The sequence below is a fragment of the Bidens hawaiensis genome, unplaced genomic scaffold (genome assembly GCF_021521415.1).
Source record: "Bidens hawaiensis isolate Kalapana, Puna unplaced genomic scaffold, B.hawaiensis_p1.1 tig00012466_1, whole genome shotgun sequence".
Classification (NCBI taxonomy): Eukaryota; Viridiplantae; Streptophyta; class Magnoliopsida; order Asterales; family Asteraceae; genus Bidens; species Bidens hawaiensis.
Genome location: NW_027492016.1, coordinates 554,458 through 570,971, shown reverse-complemented (window position 1 = coordinate 570,971; position 16,514 = coordinate 554,458). Strand labels below are relative to the sequence as shown.

General features: G+C 33.5%; 1 protein-coding gene and 1 pseudogene across 1 annotated transcript; both read right to left on the bottom strand.

The window, feature by feature from the left end:
• Positions 1–939: 939 nt before the first annotated feature.
• Positions 940–3,679, bottom strand: LOC143541017 (protein FAR1-RELATED SEQUENCE 5-like). Its single transcript, XM_077033939.1, has 4 exons — positions 2,961–3,679; positions 2,616–2,874; positions 2,454–2,507; positions 940–1,527 (listed from the first exon to the last, which is right to left on the bottom strand). The coding sequence occupies exons 1-4, from the start codon at positions 3,677–3,679 to the stop codon at positions 940–942; spliced, it is 1,620 nt and encodes a 539-aa protein (XP_076890054.1).
• Positions 3,680–9,002: 5,323 nt separating this feature from the next.
• Positions 9,003–12,022, bottom strand: LOC143541060 (receptor kinase-like protein Xa21; annotated as a pseudogene).
• Between the last annotated feature and the right edge of the window lie 4,492 nt (positions 12,023–16,514).

The following is a 16,514-nucleotide window of genomic DNA, read 5'->3' as shown; positions in this document are numbered from 1 at the left end:
ATACGATCATCTAACAAGAATTAAAAAATTGAAAGAATATAATGCTAGATAAAAAGACATATGTAGATGTGATGATGCTTAATTCATATGTTAATAACTTCATTCAACAACCAAAATTACAACTCACCAATAAAATCAAATATAAAAACAGGGATAGACACCCCAAAAGACACACAACACAAACACATACTAAAAAATGGATTCCACTAATTCTATCGTGAAAAGCATCCTAAGGGCCAAGATAAACCTGGAGTTAGAGAAAGATGAACATCGTCTGGTAGTTATTGAAGAAACCAAAGATCGCTTGTTGGAAGAAGAAACAAAGACGAATAACCTTCATCAAGAACTCAAGAACCAACCCGACAGCTCCTTCAAGAAAGAAGCCTTGACCTACTTTGAGCACCAAGCCTCATGCTATGGACGACTTCAAGTCGTCCTTGAAAAAACAGCTCACATGGTTTCGGTTAACAAGAAATCAAAGCTTGAGGGAGCAAAAGATATCCTCGACAACAAGTAGGTGATGGTTTGTTACTTGGTTTGTTTCCTTTGTTTGAACATGTATTTTGTGGTGGTGTTTTGTTCTGTTTGTTTTGTAGGGTGATTATGGATGTAATATAAGAATGTCTTTTGGATAACAATTTCAACCTTTAAGTAATATGGTAATACGTTTTATGTAAAATGGAAATACGTTTTATGAATGGTTTGTCTACAACCAGAATGCAAATATTATTCTAATACGTTTTATTAATGGTTTGTATACAACCAGAATGCAAATATTATTATAATACGTTCTATATAGAATTAAAACATTTTAAACAAACTAACATATAGATATAAGATTAAAAAAATACTAATCAGTTCAACAACTTGGTAGGAGAAAAAAAACCAACCCTCAGAAATTAAGGTAAAAACAGATACAAACTACTTCTTTTTTAAAAGTCATGGACTTGTTCTACTGTTATGACCCGACAAATTACACACCTTGCATTCTCTTTGTTTCTTCCCAGATCGAGCTATGGCTATCTCTTTCTGAGATTTAATCCTTTTATGTGACCCACGGCCCTTATTTCTTATTCCACTCGGCACACAGACGGTCACCTCTGACAGTTGATCATATCCTAAAACTGCTGCAAATTTGTCCCTTTTTGACAAAGAAGTCCTTTGATATCGTGTCTCATCTGCTTTTTGGATCATAATATTCATTTGATCCCTAACTTTTGTAAGTTCATCAATGTCTGTGATATAGCTGTTTATTAGATACTCACCCGCCAATGTTATTTCCCTTGAAATCTTCTTAACTTTCAAATTCTTCTCACTACCCAAATTTGACATTGGAGCCGTTCTAATATTTACACCCGCATCTCTCTTCCATCGATCCAAAATGTACCTTTTAGGAAATATTTTTACTCGAAACAAATTTAAAACGTAAAGAATGTGACGACACAATAACCCGTATTGTTCAAATCTTTTACAACTGCATGATACAATCGAATCTACTCCATCTTCACCATCCTTCTTAATCAACACCTTAACATTAAAAAAATACAGTAGCAAAACTTAGACATGTATAAAACGTTTTGCTAATATGTTTTTTATTCATCAACACTCCATATATTTTGATTTTGCGTCTAATACGTTTTGCTAAAACGTTTTGTTTTAATTCCGTATTAAAATGTTTAAAGACAAATATACCCTTAAGTCAATACAGTTTCTATAAAACGTTTTAATAATACGTTTTGATTCATCAACAGTCCGTATTTTTGTATTTTGTGTCTAATACGTTTCGCTTAAACGTTTTGTTATAATTTCGTATGAAACTGTTTAAAGACAAATATACCCTTTTGTCAATACAACTTGCTGATACATTCTTTTATCAGACTACAACTTTAAAACAATAAAAATAATAAATTGTGTATAAATTAATTAAATCTTACCTCAAAACATCCTAAAACATCCTAATACATATGCATTAAAGTCGAAGATGGAAAACTTCAAATAATCACCTTCTTCAGTTGACTTAAGAGACGCAAAACCGCTTCGAATGTGATATATTTTGTCTTGAAAATCATTAAAATGCCTTTGTATACATAAGTTCTGCTTCTTGCTCAATAGGACTTTCACTTACCAATTCAGGATGCGTATATCTTGTATCATGATCATTTTTCCTACTGGTATGCATTTGAATCTCCATACAATGATCAAAATAACTAAAAAAACTCAACAAGTGATAATTGTGAGTTAGCAACCTAACAAAAAAAATGATTTTCACTCTCCGATCTTGATGTAGTACGCATGAGACCAGATAACGGTTCGTCCTGATAATAAGCTGGTATCCAATCGTATCTCATATAAAAAATGTTAGTCAACCATTTATTAGACTCAAGATCAAATTCCTTCATTACAAGCTGTCATTTTGTCTCAAATTCAAATTGAGAAATTGAATCAGTCCACACAATGTCACAAATTTTCCGTTTAAAGTCTTCATTGTTGCAAAGGGCAACACCAACCTACAGTAAAAAAAAACATAAAAAAATTATTGTTAACAAAAAACCATATACTAAAACAGTCTGTCATCGTTAATACGTTCTGTCGCCGTTAACACTAACTATCATTACCTTGTCAGCAAGTTTTTTCATAATATGCCACATACACAACCTATGTCGTGTGTTTAAGAAGATTGATGCAATCGCTTGCTTCATAGCCGGATCTTGATCGGTAACAACAACCTTTGGAGCAACACTAAATGAATCAAGAAAAACTTGCAAAAGCCATGTATATGATTCAATAGATTCTGATGATAACAACCCAGCACCAACTGTTATATTCCGGCAATGGTTATCAATAGCAGTAAAAGGCACAAAAACCATCTTGTACCTACAAAAGATAGCATAAAAAGTCAAATAACATATAAATCAAGTATAAAAATTTGAAAATTAAAAACAAATTTAAAATCACAAAACCTATTGGTCTTTAAAGTAGCATCAAATGCAATAATATCTCCAAATGCCAAATAATTTTTCTTTGAAATCTCATCAGCCCAAAACAAACGAGTCAACTCACCATTATCATTAACAGTGTATTCAAACGAAAAATCGTCATTGCATCTTTTCTTTCCACTTAATCTTTGGACAACCATATCAGCATCAAACTCGCTAATAAAACAATTTAACCTTTGTTTAAAATTCTTACAATCATCTTTTGAAGCCCCGACTTCTTCAAAACCTCCATACTTTGTCCTAAGAATATTAAATGCCTTAACCGGGCCCAAATTTAATGTTGACAGCTCATATAAGATATCTTTTTGCACATGAGTTAGCTTCCTATTAGATCGAACACAATGCATATCCTCTTGTTCTACCATTGCATGATTATGTTCTTCCACAAATTCATTTATTTCAAACTTAATACCATCCACAGATTTCAAAAAAAATTGAGCTTTACAACCACACCTAATTGTTCGTCTCTTTCGCTTTTTATAATATGGTCTTTTTGAACTATCTTTATCTTCCATTGAATCATAACTCTTTGGAGGTTTATGACCTTCTTTTGAACATATGAAATACTTAGACTTTAATATACCATCATTCATGTATGATCCCCCCTTACGAACACAAAAACTAGCTTTCTTTGCATATTCACAATAAAAATCAAATGCAATATCAATAGACTCAAACGCCATTCCTTTAATAGGTTTAATAGAGTCATTCACTTGTGGTACGACATCCTCTGGAAAAGGCCCTAATAAGATAGGTAAATGAACACAAACAAAGAGAAGTTAAAAGCTATTTAAAGTGTATACGTTCTTTTAATACGTTCCTATTACTCGATATATGATTCTAAACATACCTATTAAAAGTTAACACGTTTAATACGTTCCATTACCAATTTCTGTTCATACGTTCTTATATTACCATTTTAATACGTTCTAAAGTAACTCGTTCTATTGTTCCACGTATTCCTAATCAGAACACATGATACCTAGAACACATAATGCATTTTCAACAGAATTTCCAGTACACTCTATACAAACCTATTTTTAAATAACACGTTTAAAATACATAAGTAATTCGTCCAAAATCCAATTCAAACTATCGAATTAACAATTACCCTAACAAAAAATCGACAATCAATTCAGCTAATCACCAGTAATCAAAATGTAAAATATACTTACTTTGATGATTGGAATACATCACATCCGAAAGGAAATGATACAAAAATCAGCAAATCGCCAAAATCGCAACAATCGCAATCTCAATTAATCACGTAAAAACGGTTTATGGAAACAGAGTATAATAGAAACCGTTTCTAAATTTAGAGCGGCGTTGGCGTTGAATTTGTTGAGTTTTTAAATGATGTAAAAAGACAATGCTACCCTTATGTTAAGTTACGACGTCAGATTGTAAAAACTTACAATCTACGTTCATTATCATTGCGTACCTAATGTATGATAAGGTATTAGTGTATTATATCCTATATATATATATATATATATATATATATATATATATATTTTTTTTTTGAGGGGGGGGGGAACTATACGATTGATATTATGTAACCTGGTGGGTTTCTAAATTGATGTATGTAATTTTGTGAGGCTAGCGGCTTGCTAGTCATCGAAGTGTTTTCAATAAAATGGCTGTTCAAGGAAAATGAAAAAAAAAAAGATAAACACAAATCCGTAATCTTTTAATTATTTGATAATATATTAAGGAATTCGTCATGGTACTTTTTTTTAGTTTAAATTTAATTAAAAGTTTTGGTATAAATAATTAATAATAATCGGAAAAATAATGTGAGTTTCTACGTCAAAGTCAATTTTCAATCGACTCACAAATCACTAGTGTTTTAGTCTTTCACTTGTAGCCAGTCGACACGTATTCTACACTCCCATAAATAGAAGAGGCCATGTGTTTCTTAAGGCTATTCGCTATGGTGTGGGCTTTGAAACCCCTCAACAGTGTCACGTCAACGTCACGTCATCGTCTCGTAAAAAAAGGGCATCGAAGCCCGTATCGCCATGGTTTAATGCCCCTTAGGCGCCATATATATATATATGTGTGTGTGTGTGCGCGCGCGCGCATGTGAGAGAGGAGAGAGAGAGAGAGCTTCAACGGCGCCGGTTGTCACAACGGCCACACCCCTTTCCGCGCCCGCTTCAACCGCGCCCCTCCGCGGTGTTATGCGCCCCATCCACCGTACCCATAGCGTACGGTCTAAACGTCGAAGACATACCACACCACCCTATAAGTTTAACTTTATTTATTTACTAGCTTTTATCTCCCGTATTACGGGGTTGTTTTACATTATTTGTTTAATATATATATTTATTTAGATTTTAATTTTATTTATTGTAAGAAAGTTAATAACATACTTAGTTTTTGATGATAAAAGAGTTTCATAAATATATGAGAGGTTATAACCCGGTTTAAAAGCTATCTGGGTTTGGTGAGACTCATGACCCGCTTATTTTTCTACTTTAAAATTGTTTCTTAATTATAAATACTATCTTTTTTAAAAAAATCGGATATTAATTTTTAGTAAATTCCTGTTTATAGGATTTTTATATCAAATATTTTGTAAGATTAAATTGAAAATTAATGAAATGTTATAACCTGTTTAAGAGTTATTGGGGTTTGGTGAGACCCGTACCCGTGAATTTGGGTCAAATGCACGAGAATTCTTTATTTACAAATAAAGCAATATGGTGGTTTGAGAGAATGTAAGAGCAACCGGACAGCTTTTAAATGTTTCGTTTATATATATATATTTAAGATTTATTTATTTATTTTAAGATAGAATTAAAATAATATGTTGTTCTTTCTTTATCTTTTTTAACAGCAAACACACACACCCATTACAATCATACTCCTAAATTCCTAAATGTACATTATTGTTCACTACGAGACTCGAAATCGAATTCTTACCCTCAAAGAAGCACCATTTAACAGAACTGGATTGCTTATATTTTGATATTTGATTCCCTACTACTTTTTTGATTATACTACCGGCAAGATGCTAGAGTAATACAATCAAAACGGAAGTAGGCAATTAATATCAAAATTACACAATTTACTTAAACCTGTATTTTTATTTTTGCCTTACTGGTTATCAAAATTTGCTCGCCTCCAAAACTTTATCCTATAGCAATCTTTGTTGTTGAAACTATGTCGTTTCTAACTTCCAAAAACATCATAGGGTGGTCAAGTAGATCACATGTTTAATCTTTTTGTAGATCTTATGTGTTTCCAATGCCATTAGTACAACTATCACTTTCATAATGGAGTTGCTTGATGTGGTGATGGTGATCTTACATCATATGTTTACTTGTTCCCAGACTACCTTGGCAAAAGCGTTGGTTATATTAGGTGGTCAGTGATCTCCATCTATTGATCACAACATGTACAAGCCGAATAATCCATATGCATCCCCCGTCTAGTTTTATGATGGTTGTAAACAAGCCAAGCCCCTTGTAAAACTACTTGAGATCAAATATTTAAATGGCATCACTTATTCTCAGTAGGTAGGGTGCTCAGGGCTTTGTCTTATAAGTGCAATTGTTGATCATATTGAATTATTGATAGTAGTATGACAATAATATATTTCAAAAATCGTACATTTGAATCAAAGTAAACATTGTGAACCAATTGTGTACTTAAGATCCATAACTGAAAGAAATTTCTGAAATAAAAATCATATGAACAATGAACTCGATTTAAATTAAGAGTTTGACCACATAAGTCAAGGTATTTTACTAACTATTGTAAGTAATTAAGCCAGGCAATACGGACGGGTAGGTTCGGGCCAAAAATGAGTTCAGGTCAAAATGAGCCATTTTAGAGTGTATTAATTTGGATTCGGGTTAAAATGGGTCATTTATTTATGGTCAAAATGGGGTGTGACCAAAATGAATAAATTTGCTACATTTGTTTTAACCGGTGGCAGTGCCGGAGGTTATGGCATACTCATTTTGATACCAGTTTCTGATTTTTCAAAACGCCCTGCTTGCGGTGCGCGCATATAATGTATATATGTGTGAACCCTCGGGTGGGCAAAAGTAAAATTGCACTAATTTTGACGTTATTTTACTAATCTCGTGAAAATAACGTTAAAAGTGGCGGAAGGTTAATCAGGCATCATGTGGTGGCGTTGATAGCCGAAACACAAGGGCACATGCACCGATCAGCCGGTGTCCCGATGATTGAGTGCTATGTGCCTTATGTCCAAGGCTTGATGCAAAACTACTATCGAGCCGGGGGTCTCACCGGAAGCAGCCTCTCTTACCCTATGGGATAGAGGTAAGGCTGTCTACATCTTACCCTCCTCAGACCCTACCATAGCATTGCTATTGGTGGGATATACTGAGTACGATGATGATGATGATGATGATGATTTCTGATTTTTCAAAAAACATTGCTCATCTCATTTAACTAAAATCCTACTGATTATAATTCAAAACATATTACTGCATACCATTATGTTCTTCAAGCAACCTGGACATGAATAAACTACATTTTTGTTGTTGATTTGTTGATTATACAACACTGCAGGTACAAACTACTACTATAATTGGTAACTGAATATGATATTTACTGTCTAGTAAATTATCGTATATGCGCCTCTTAGTTAGCTTTATTTTGGGTTCTAGATTGCAAGCTTGATTTTGAGGATCAAATTGAACTGAAAACTAAGAAAAAGCCACAACCTAAAAAGTTAACTGGTTTTCAGGCATAAGGCTCTTAATGAACCAAACGTAGTTTGTGAATCGTTCGACGGGATGTTCGTTTATGCTTGTTCGTTTAATAATTGAACGGACTTGAACAAGAAATTTCGTTCGATAAGTTAAACAAATGAACATGAACAGAGCCCTTGTTCGTTCAATTGCGTTCGTGAACGTTCGGTAATGTGTTCATGAACGCTCGTTCATGTTCGTTTGTATATGTTGTTCATGAAAGTTTTTTGTGCATTTATTTAATTTATCTAAACATACTATATTCTATAATTTATTATTCCTAACGTAAAATGGGAAACTATGTTCTCACATTGCTTTTGCATTGTTCCCGTTTCCTTTCTCATTATTCACATTAATGAATACATCGATCTCAATTTCTAGGCTCTGTTGATTTTATTTGTGTTCGTGAACCATTCAAGAACACATGCATTTCATTAATGAACGAACATGAACATAATTTCTCATTCGTTAAGTGTTCGTGAACAAATTATTTTCTTAACAAACGAACACGAACAAGGCATTGCTTGTGTTCGTTCGGTTCATTTGTAGCCCTGGGCACAAATGACTTTTACAGGGTCTTTACTTTATTACTTCTCTATCTCAAGCAAGCAATTCATTTCAACTTGCAGTGTTCTACATTAAATCCATCTGAAGTACTCAACGGATTCACATGTTAGAATCTTAGATGGAACAAAAGCTGTCCAGAAGTTTGAAGTCACGCATAATTTAACTTCCAGGTCAAGCGGGACAATGTTAACATCAAAATTGACTTAATAGTTCTTTTCTTTTTGGAAAAATCTTATGGGCTGAGAAATGAAATGCAGAAGTCAAAGAAGTCTATTGAATGAAAATCATACAAACTTTGAATTGGAAAAGTAAAATGAATTTGACCTCAAGAATCAACGTGCGCCACAAACTATTGTAAAGGAAGGACACAATAATAACAATAGCAAACTTTCAGCTGACTAAGTCCTGATAGCAAATACACAATTGGTGCTAGCCAATTAAGGTTCACAAGTATACATATGGAGGCACAAAAAAATAGAAGGTAAACACAAATTTCGTTGTATTAAAACTTACGAACATGAATAATCATCGGTGGCTATACATTCCACGAAACACTAAACACGGAATACAGCCGTACCAATATCATCACAGACATAAGATCAAACGTTCATTCAGATTCAAACATTAACTTAATACGATATAAACAAACATTATAACTCAATCACATATGGGGGTTGAGGCACTTGATGTGTGGAGCTTTCACAAATTAAGATGTAGTTGCCATTGTTATTGAGAAGAGCGCTTGAACAACAGTCTCAATATCCATCCGATCTTGTGGAGACTCAGAAGAGCATTGCACTCCAATTTTTACTAACGAGATCAAATTGTTTTCATTGACATTCTCATTTAGAAGCACTGGATCTAGAATCTGAAGCAAAGAACCATTCCTAGCATAGGAATTCAAAGTTAGATCTTCTTCAAACATTGGATCAATAGGTTTCTTCCCTGTCATTAGGGCTGTAAACGAACCGAACGAACACGAACAAGGCCTTGTTCATGTTCGTTCGTTAAGAAACTAATGTGTTCACAAACGGTTCACGAACACTTACCGAACGAGATTTTATGTTCGTGTTCGTTCATTAACGAAATTAATGCGCTCACGAATGGTTCACTAACACAAACGAACACAAATAAAATCGAAAGAGCCTATAGATTGAGACCAATGTATTCATCAATGTGAATAATAAAAACCTGTAAACGAATCGAATGAACACGAACAAAGGCATGCTCGTGTTCGTTCATTTAACTTTAAAAGAACATGGGCACTTAATCGAACAAATATTTATGTTCATGTTCGTTTATATAAAAAGGAACATTTGTGTTCGTTTGTTTAAAATATAAACGAAAATAACTGAACAAATATAAATGAACACAAACAAACATAAATGAACTTAAATGAAAACACTTAAATGAACACAAATTAACAAATATAAAAACCTTTAATCAGATTACCTATCTAGATAATACTTAATTATGTTCTATTAATACATAAACAAACATAAATAAACAAACATAAACAAACATAAATAAACGAACGTTCATGAACATAAATGAATGAGCGGAACATGTGTTCATGTTCGTTCGTTTATTAAATAAACAAACATGAACGAACTTCCCGCCGAACGGTTCATGAATAGTTCCCGAACGTTCGGTTCGTTTACAGGCCTACCTGTTATCATCTCCAACAGTAAGACTCCATAGTTATATATGTCCCCACTGGTTGAGATCGCCCTTCCAAGTCCATATTCTAAAACTCATGTAGAGTTAATCATTCAATATAATGTAGAAGAAAACAATTAAATGGAATATTGATCACTAGCTTACCTGGAGGTGCATACCCGATGGTTCCTCTAAAAGCACTTGAGCTATTGCTGCTTGCATTAGGAACTCCTTCAAGCGAAATAATTTTCGCGAGCCCAAAATCTCCAACATGAGCTACCATATTAGTATCTAGTAAAATGTTGCTCGGCTTCAAATCACAATGTATGACTACGTTTCCACACCGACAATGTAGATAATCAATAGCACAAGCCACATCCTTGATAATGCTGATTCTTTGAACAAGATCTAGCATTTGGGGTATTGAGTGTAACCAACTCTCCAAACTCCCATTTGGCATGAATTCATAAACTAAAGCTTTAAAATCATTGCCTTGAAAATCAATACTCGAGCAAGAAGTTATGACCTTCACCATGTTGCGATGGCGAATATTTCTCAAAGCATCACCCTCGGCCATAAAACTCCTAAAACCTCCTTGGCGGTTAAGGTTCAGCACCTTGATTGCCACAGTGATGCCTCTTTCATCAATAACTCCTTTGTAGACCGAAGCAAAGCTACCCGTACCAATCAGATTATTTAGAGAAAACCCATCGGTTGCTTTGAAAATTCTTCCATAGGAAATCTTCTCAAAAGATTCAGCCGATATTGTATCTATTGCTTTATTTGTATTCCTTTTTATACGAAAGTAAAACAATAGAAATGACATCAGAGCCAAACCTACAACAGTGAAGGATATCGCGATCACAACAACTCCAACAGAAAGCTTTCTAGTTGTGCATTTGGGTAGGTGAAACTTAGGTGTAGCAGCACAAAGTCTACAGTTCCCAATGATTAATATCATACTGGTGTTGGCAAAAACACCTTTAGCAGACACCTCTCCCTCGAAGTTATTATATGAAAGATCTAGATATTTCAAATCTAATTCTTGCAAATATGTTGGAATAGGTCAAGAAAAGTTATTTTGGGACAAGTTAACATATTCTAGGCCTCTCAAAGAGCGCATTGGCTCCGGAAGTGATCCGTAGAAGAAATTTCTAGAAAGATTTAGTATTTTAAGGCTAATGCATCTGCCAAAACCACTCGGAAGTTCACCTGATAAATGATTGTCAGAGAAATCAAGATATCCTAACATCTTTTGGTGGCTAATCTCTTGTGGTAGCACTCCATACAGATTGTTTTGACTTAGATCAAGCGCAATGGAAAGTGAAGAAAGTTGGAATATTTCCTTGGGTACCATTCCTCTAAGGTTATTTCTAGAAAGGTCTAGAAATACCAACTTATTACAACTTCTAAAAGTCGGGGGTATAGGGCCTTCCAATTTGTTTCCACCCAAATCTAGTTCGGTTAGAAATGAGAGGTTTCCCATAGACTGGAATAATCCCAGAGAAAGCATTTAAGTCAAGATACAGTCTTTCCATGTTCTAAGCTTTCCTATGCTTTCAGGAATCATACCAATGAAGTTGTTTAGTGCTAGATGAATCATAGTTAGGCCAAATAAGTTTCCTATAGATGAAGGCAGCGAGCCTGAGACATAATTTCCAGCAAGCCCTATGTAACTCAGTTTGGATGAGAAGTTCCCTAGCGAATTTGGTAACACCCCAGTCAATCGGCTTTCCTTAAGTTCTAGCTTCTCTAAATTGCTACAGTTGGACAAAGAATTAAATAGATTCTTGCAATCAACAGGGTTGCTTTCAAAATTATTTTTACCAATACCCAAAAACTGAAGTTTTTGCAGTTTTTTAAAATCAATCTGTATTCTCCCTGTGAAATCATAACAGAAGCATCAAAACATTGCAATTCTGAACAATTTGATATCGAGGGTGGAAGAAATCCACTGAAATGATTACCATCTATTTCTAGTATCCGGAGATGAGGTTGACTCAAACATAAGTTTGTGGGTGGATTGCCATGAAGTTGGTTGAGTGGAATATTTAGATATTCTAACATTGAAAGGTTATAGAAAAACAATGGAAACACTCCAATGAGGCCATTTTGTCCTAGGCTTAAGTCTTTCAATTCTTTCAATTGATTAAGGAGTCGGGAATGCTCCCTCCTAATGGGTTTCTACTGAGAGAGAGGGTTTCCAGATATGTGAGATTGCCAATGGATGGTGGAATCCCACCGGTGAAGTTATTTTTGCGTAAGCATAACACTCTCATTATCAATAGAGAAGTAAAAATATTTGAGATTTTCCCAGACAACTTATTTGAAGATAAGTCAAGTAACCATAGTTTTGAGCAACTTGATAAGTTGGCTGGGATTTCTCCGGTGAAAAGGTTCTTGCCAAGGGAAAGCCTTTGTAAACGTGATAAATGACTTACTTCATGTGGGATACTTCCATAAAACCAGTTGTCATCAAACATGATGAACCTGAGAAAGCTGAGGTTTCCAAGAAAAGGAGATAAAGAACCTGCTAAACCTTCGCCTCTCTGATCTAAGCTTGTGACTCTTTGGTATCGACGACCGCACACCACTCCTTGCCACATGCAAAAAGTAAGAGAATCATTCCACGATCTGAAAACACCGATTTAATTTTTAGTAATGCAACATGATCATCCGTAGGAAGATTTGAACAACTAATAATTTGTATAAGAATAGCAAGATTTAGCAGGACTGCTTTTAAGAAGAATGAGGAGCACATGGTTAATTACCAGTGTGGTGTTGAAAAGTTTTAGAACTTGAGCTTAACATTATGAATGAAAGAAACTACTTGTAGGAAGCCATCTATTGTTCTGATGATAGGGAGGGAGGGCCAGGTGAGAACTGCGTGTACGGATTAATTGATGGAGGTATCATCTTTAATAAGACATGAGTGAAGTGTGTACTCTGCATATGCATGGTAGAAAGGTAGTTGGTTTCAGTACTAAGCTATTAAGTAAAAGTGGTTTCAAATAATGGCCTTCCATCGACCCTTCTGAATAATGTTGCAGGCTTGAATCCCAGCTCCCTTTGTTTTAATACTGAGATAATTAAAGTGATACGTGATGGAATGAAATGGACTTTGGTACCTGTGTTGCCTTGGCAGTGCTTTCAGATTCACAGAAATTGAATACAACAGTTCATCTTTTTATATTCTTCTCGATCTGTTTGGTGCAAGTTACTTAGGATATAAATGGATTTTTCCAAAAAAAAATTAAAGAGTTTATATTACTTGTGATGCTAACTGGTTTAATTTAATCTTCATGTCTGTAGAATACTCAAATAGTTAAATTTTGAGTTACTGTAGTCTGTATTGAACTAGAATACTGAATATAGAAAGTTTTATGTTTTTGTCACACTAAAGTCTTTTAAAGATGCATATATATACATCTTAAATTTGGGTTGAGTGTACCCGTGCACCCAAAGCAATTGTGTATTCTTGCAACCTCTGCCCTTAAGCAATTGCTTTTAAGCCTGTTTTCAATATGATTGATTTATATGTTCTTGCATTAAAAATATAAATAGTTTTAATATATATATATATATATATATATATATATTGTAGTTTGAACTTAAAACTCTTAATGGTTTGCTAGTCTCGTCATGGCCGTCCCTAAGAAGCTCTAAAATTTCAGGGATGTTGTGCGACTAAAAAAATTGGGCCTCTAAAATATAATCTTATATACGAAAAAAAAATGGGTTCCTAAACAATTAAGGAGACACTTTTGAAGATTGTATGTATAAAAAAAAGGTGTTACAGTGTCATAGTATCTTTTACTAAATTATAAACAATAGTAGCTTAAAAGATAAAAAAAAACAGCTTACTTATACAAACCAACAGTATACAACTATATAAAAACTAAAATTCCAAGTAAAACAAAAGACATAGTTTGGATTTAATTGTTAACATATTCATATATAAACTGAAAGTTTATGTTTGTTGCAATGTTTTGAAACCCGGACCAGACCGGCCTGTCCGACCGGGAACCGGTGTTCATTCTGGTCCGGTACGCATAGTATATGCCCGTTTTCTAACGAACCGGCCGGGTTTGGCGGGGATTCGAACCCAAGCCTAAACCCGAGTCGAATGCTTTAAAGAAAGCAACCAAAGCCAACCAACTTGTTAATGTTTTTTAGATGAAAACTAATCCTAAATACTTTAGTTAGTTTGCAGTTATGGTAGAAATCATGCCATATTTATTCAATTCAATGATGAGAGCAATTAATAGAACTAATTGGAGCAATTTCCAGTTCATGTAGTTGGTAGCATATTTCAAATACAAATTAAACAAAAAAAATTAAAACTAAACTGTAACAAAAATTATATATGTATATATATTTATTTATATTATTTATTACGTCATCCGGGTCAATGCCCGGTCCGACCTTCCGGGTCGGTCAAACCTGTGACCCGGTAAGATGTGTGGGTTGACAACCGGTCCGGATCTGAAAACATTGTAGCTAACATCCCCTCCCACTTTATATCTCGGTGTATGAGAATGATATCGTAACCACAATATTTTTTTTTTCTTTTTACAGAATTCAACCCACATAGTAGTAAATAACCCAATAAATGAAATAATATCGACTATAAAAACAATACTGATTAATTTTTGTTTAAACCGCGAACTTCTAAAACCCTTTTAAGTTTGGGTGTGAGATTATTTTGAAAACCTTTTATGTACATTTGAATAGTGTAAAGTTAAAATACAAAAGTATAATAAAAAAGAGAAGGGTGAAAAGGAATATGATTTATTGATCTTAAATTTGGATGGTGTATATTAATTTAAAAATAAAAATTGATGAGAAGAGCATTAAGGTAATAACCAACTTATAATGACTTTCTCTCTCCACATGTAAGGCACATGTCAATTCGCTCATCATTTTAAAACGTTCATAACTTTTTCATACGATTTTTTTTTAATTTCACCATAATAACAAGGATTTTTTATCTTTAATATGAATATCATATTGTTATATAAAAATAAAAATAGTGGGTTTTGTACATTGTGTTATTTGGTTGTTCATTATGTTTTTTAATTGGGTTTTCTATGCATTGTGTTATAGATTTTGATTATTGTGTTTTTCAATTGATACTCATATTAAAGATAAAAATTAAAACAAAGATTAAGTTATTGTGTCTTTTTGTTCGTCATTATGCCTTTGTGTTCAAAATTTGTCTTTCTACTTATATCATTGTGTTGTAGTCATTGTGAAATATGTTCATGGTCTTTTGTTCGGAATTGACATTTGTTATTCACTTAATTTGAGAAAAATAGTATTGCGTTCATTGTGTATTGTATTCAAGTCATTGTGTAATATGTAGTTTCTATTGTATTTTACGTCTTAAGTCATTGTGTTATATGTATTTATCATCGTGTCTTACGTTTCAAGTCATTGTGTTATATGTATGCATCATGTGTTTTACGTTTCAGGTTATTGTGTAATTGTGTTTTAGGTATTAGATAATTTGTTGTTATTATAACATTATATTTACATATTAAGAACGGTGTTATTAGTATTAAAAAAAACACAATGATGAATTGAAAAACACAATGACAAAAAAAAAATAATGACAGACAGAAAGAAAGACACAATGATGAAAAAAGACACAATGATAAGCAAAAAAGACACAATGACGTAATTTTTGTTTTAATTTTTATATAACAAAATGATACTCATATTAAAGATAAAAAACGCTTGTTATTATGGTGAGATTTTTTTAAATATCATATGAAAAAGTTATAGACGTTTTAAAATGATTGGGGAATTAACATGTGATTTGCATGTGGAGAAAGAAAATACGTACTATTACTTTTATACCTTTTTTCCTTTAGTCCCCACTTGACGCATGTAAATTAATTATGGCTTCTCACACTTCTTATTTTTGTTGGACTTTGTAGACACAACCCGTTTAGAATAATATTTATTAGGTAACCACCATATCTACTTATATGGACTTTAATCCCAACTCCTATATATAATCATATAATCATGGCAGATCACTACACAATATATTAACATCATAAGGGCAACTCAATATGACTAAGCTCTATCTTCACCATATTTATTCTGTTTTTCATGACACAAATATTTGTTTTTACATAATTAAATGTTTTTAACTGAATTTATATGTAAAATATGCTAAAGTTGCCTAAATATTTGTGTTAACGATTAACGGACGAGAAATGCAATCTATTTTACAGCCACATTTACAGCCTAATGAACATGTAAAGACCCTCAGTTTATCGGTGGATGTGACCAGGCTACATGCACTATTAGATGCCCTGGGCAATATCGGTGGAACGCTGTCGCCTGTCGGGCATTGCACGAGTTTTTTCACTTGCATTTGTGAGTATCCATGCTTGGCGGAGAAGATGGGTGTTAGGAATTATGGTATCTATCCACTACCATCAATCTTCTCTCCGGTCAATAACGAGTGATTCTTGTGTATTTGCATCTTTATTTTAATTAACGCTGTAAACGTTATCAGGAGCTTTTTTATAATTATATGCATACA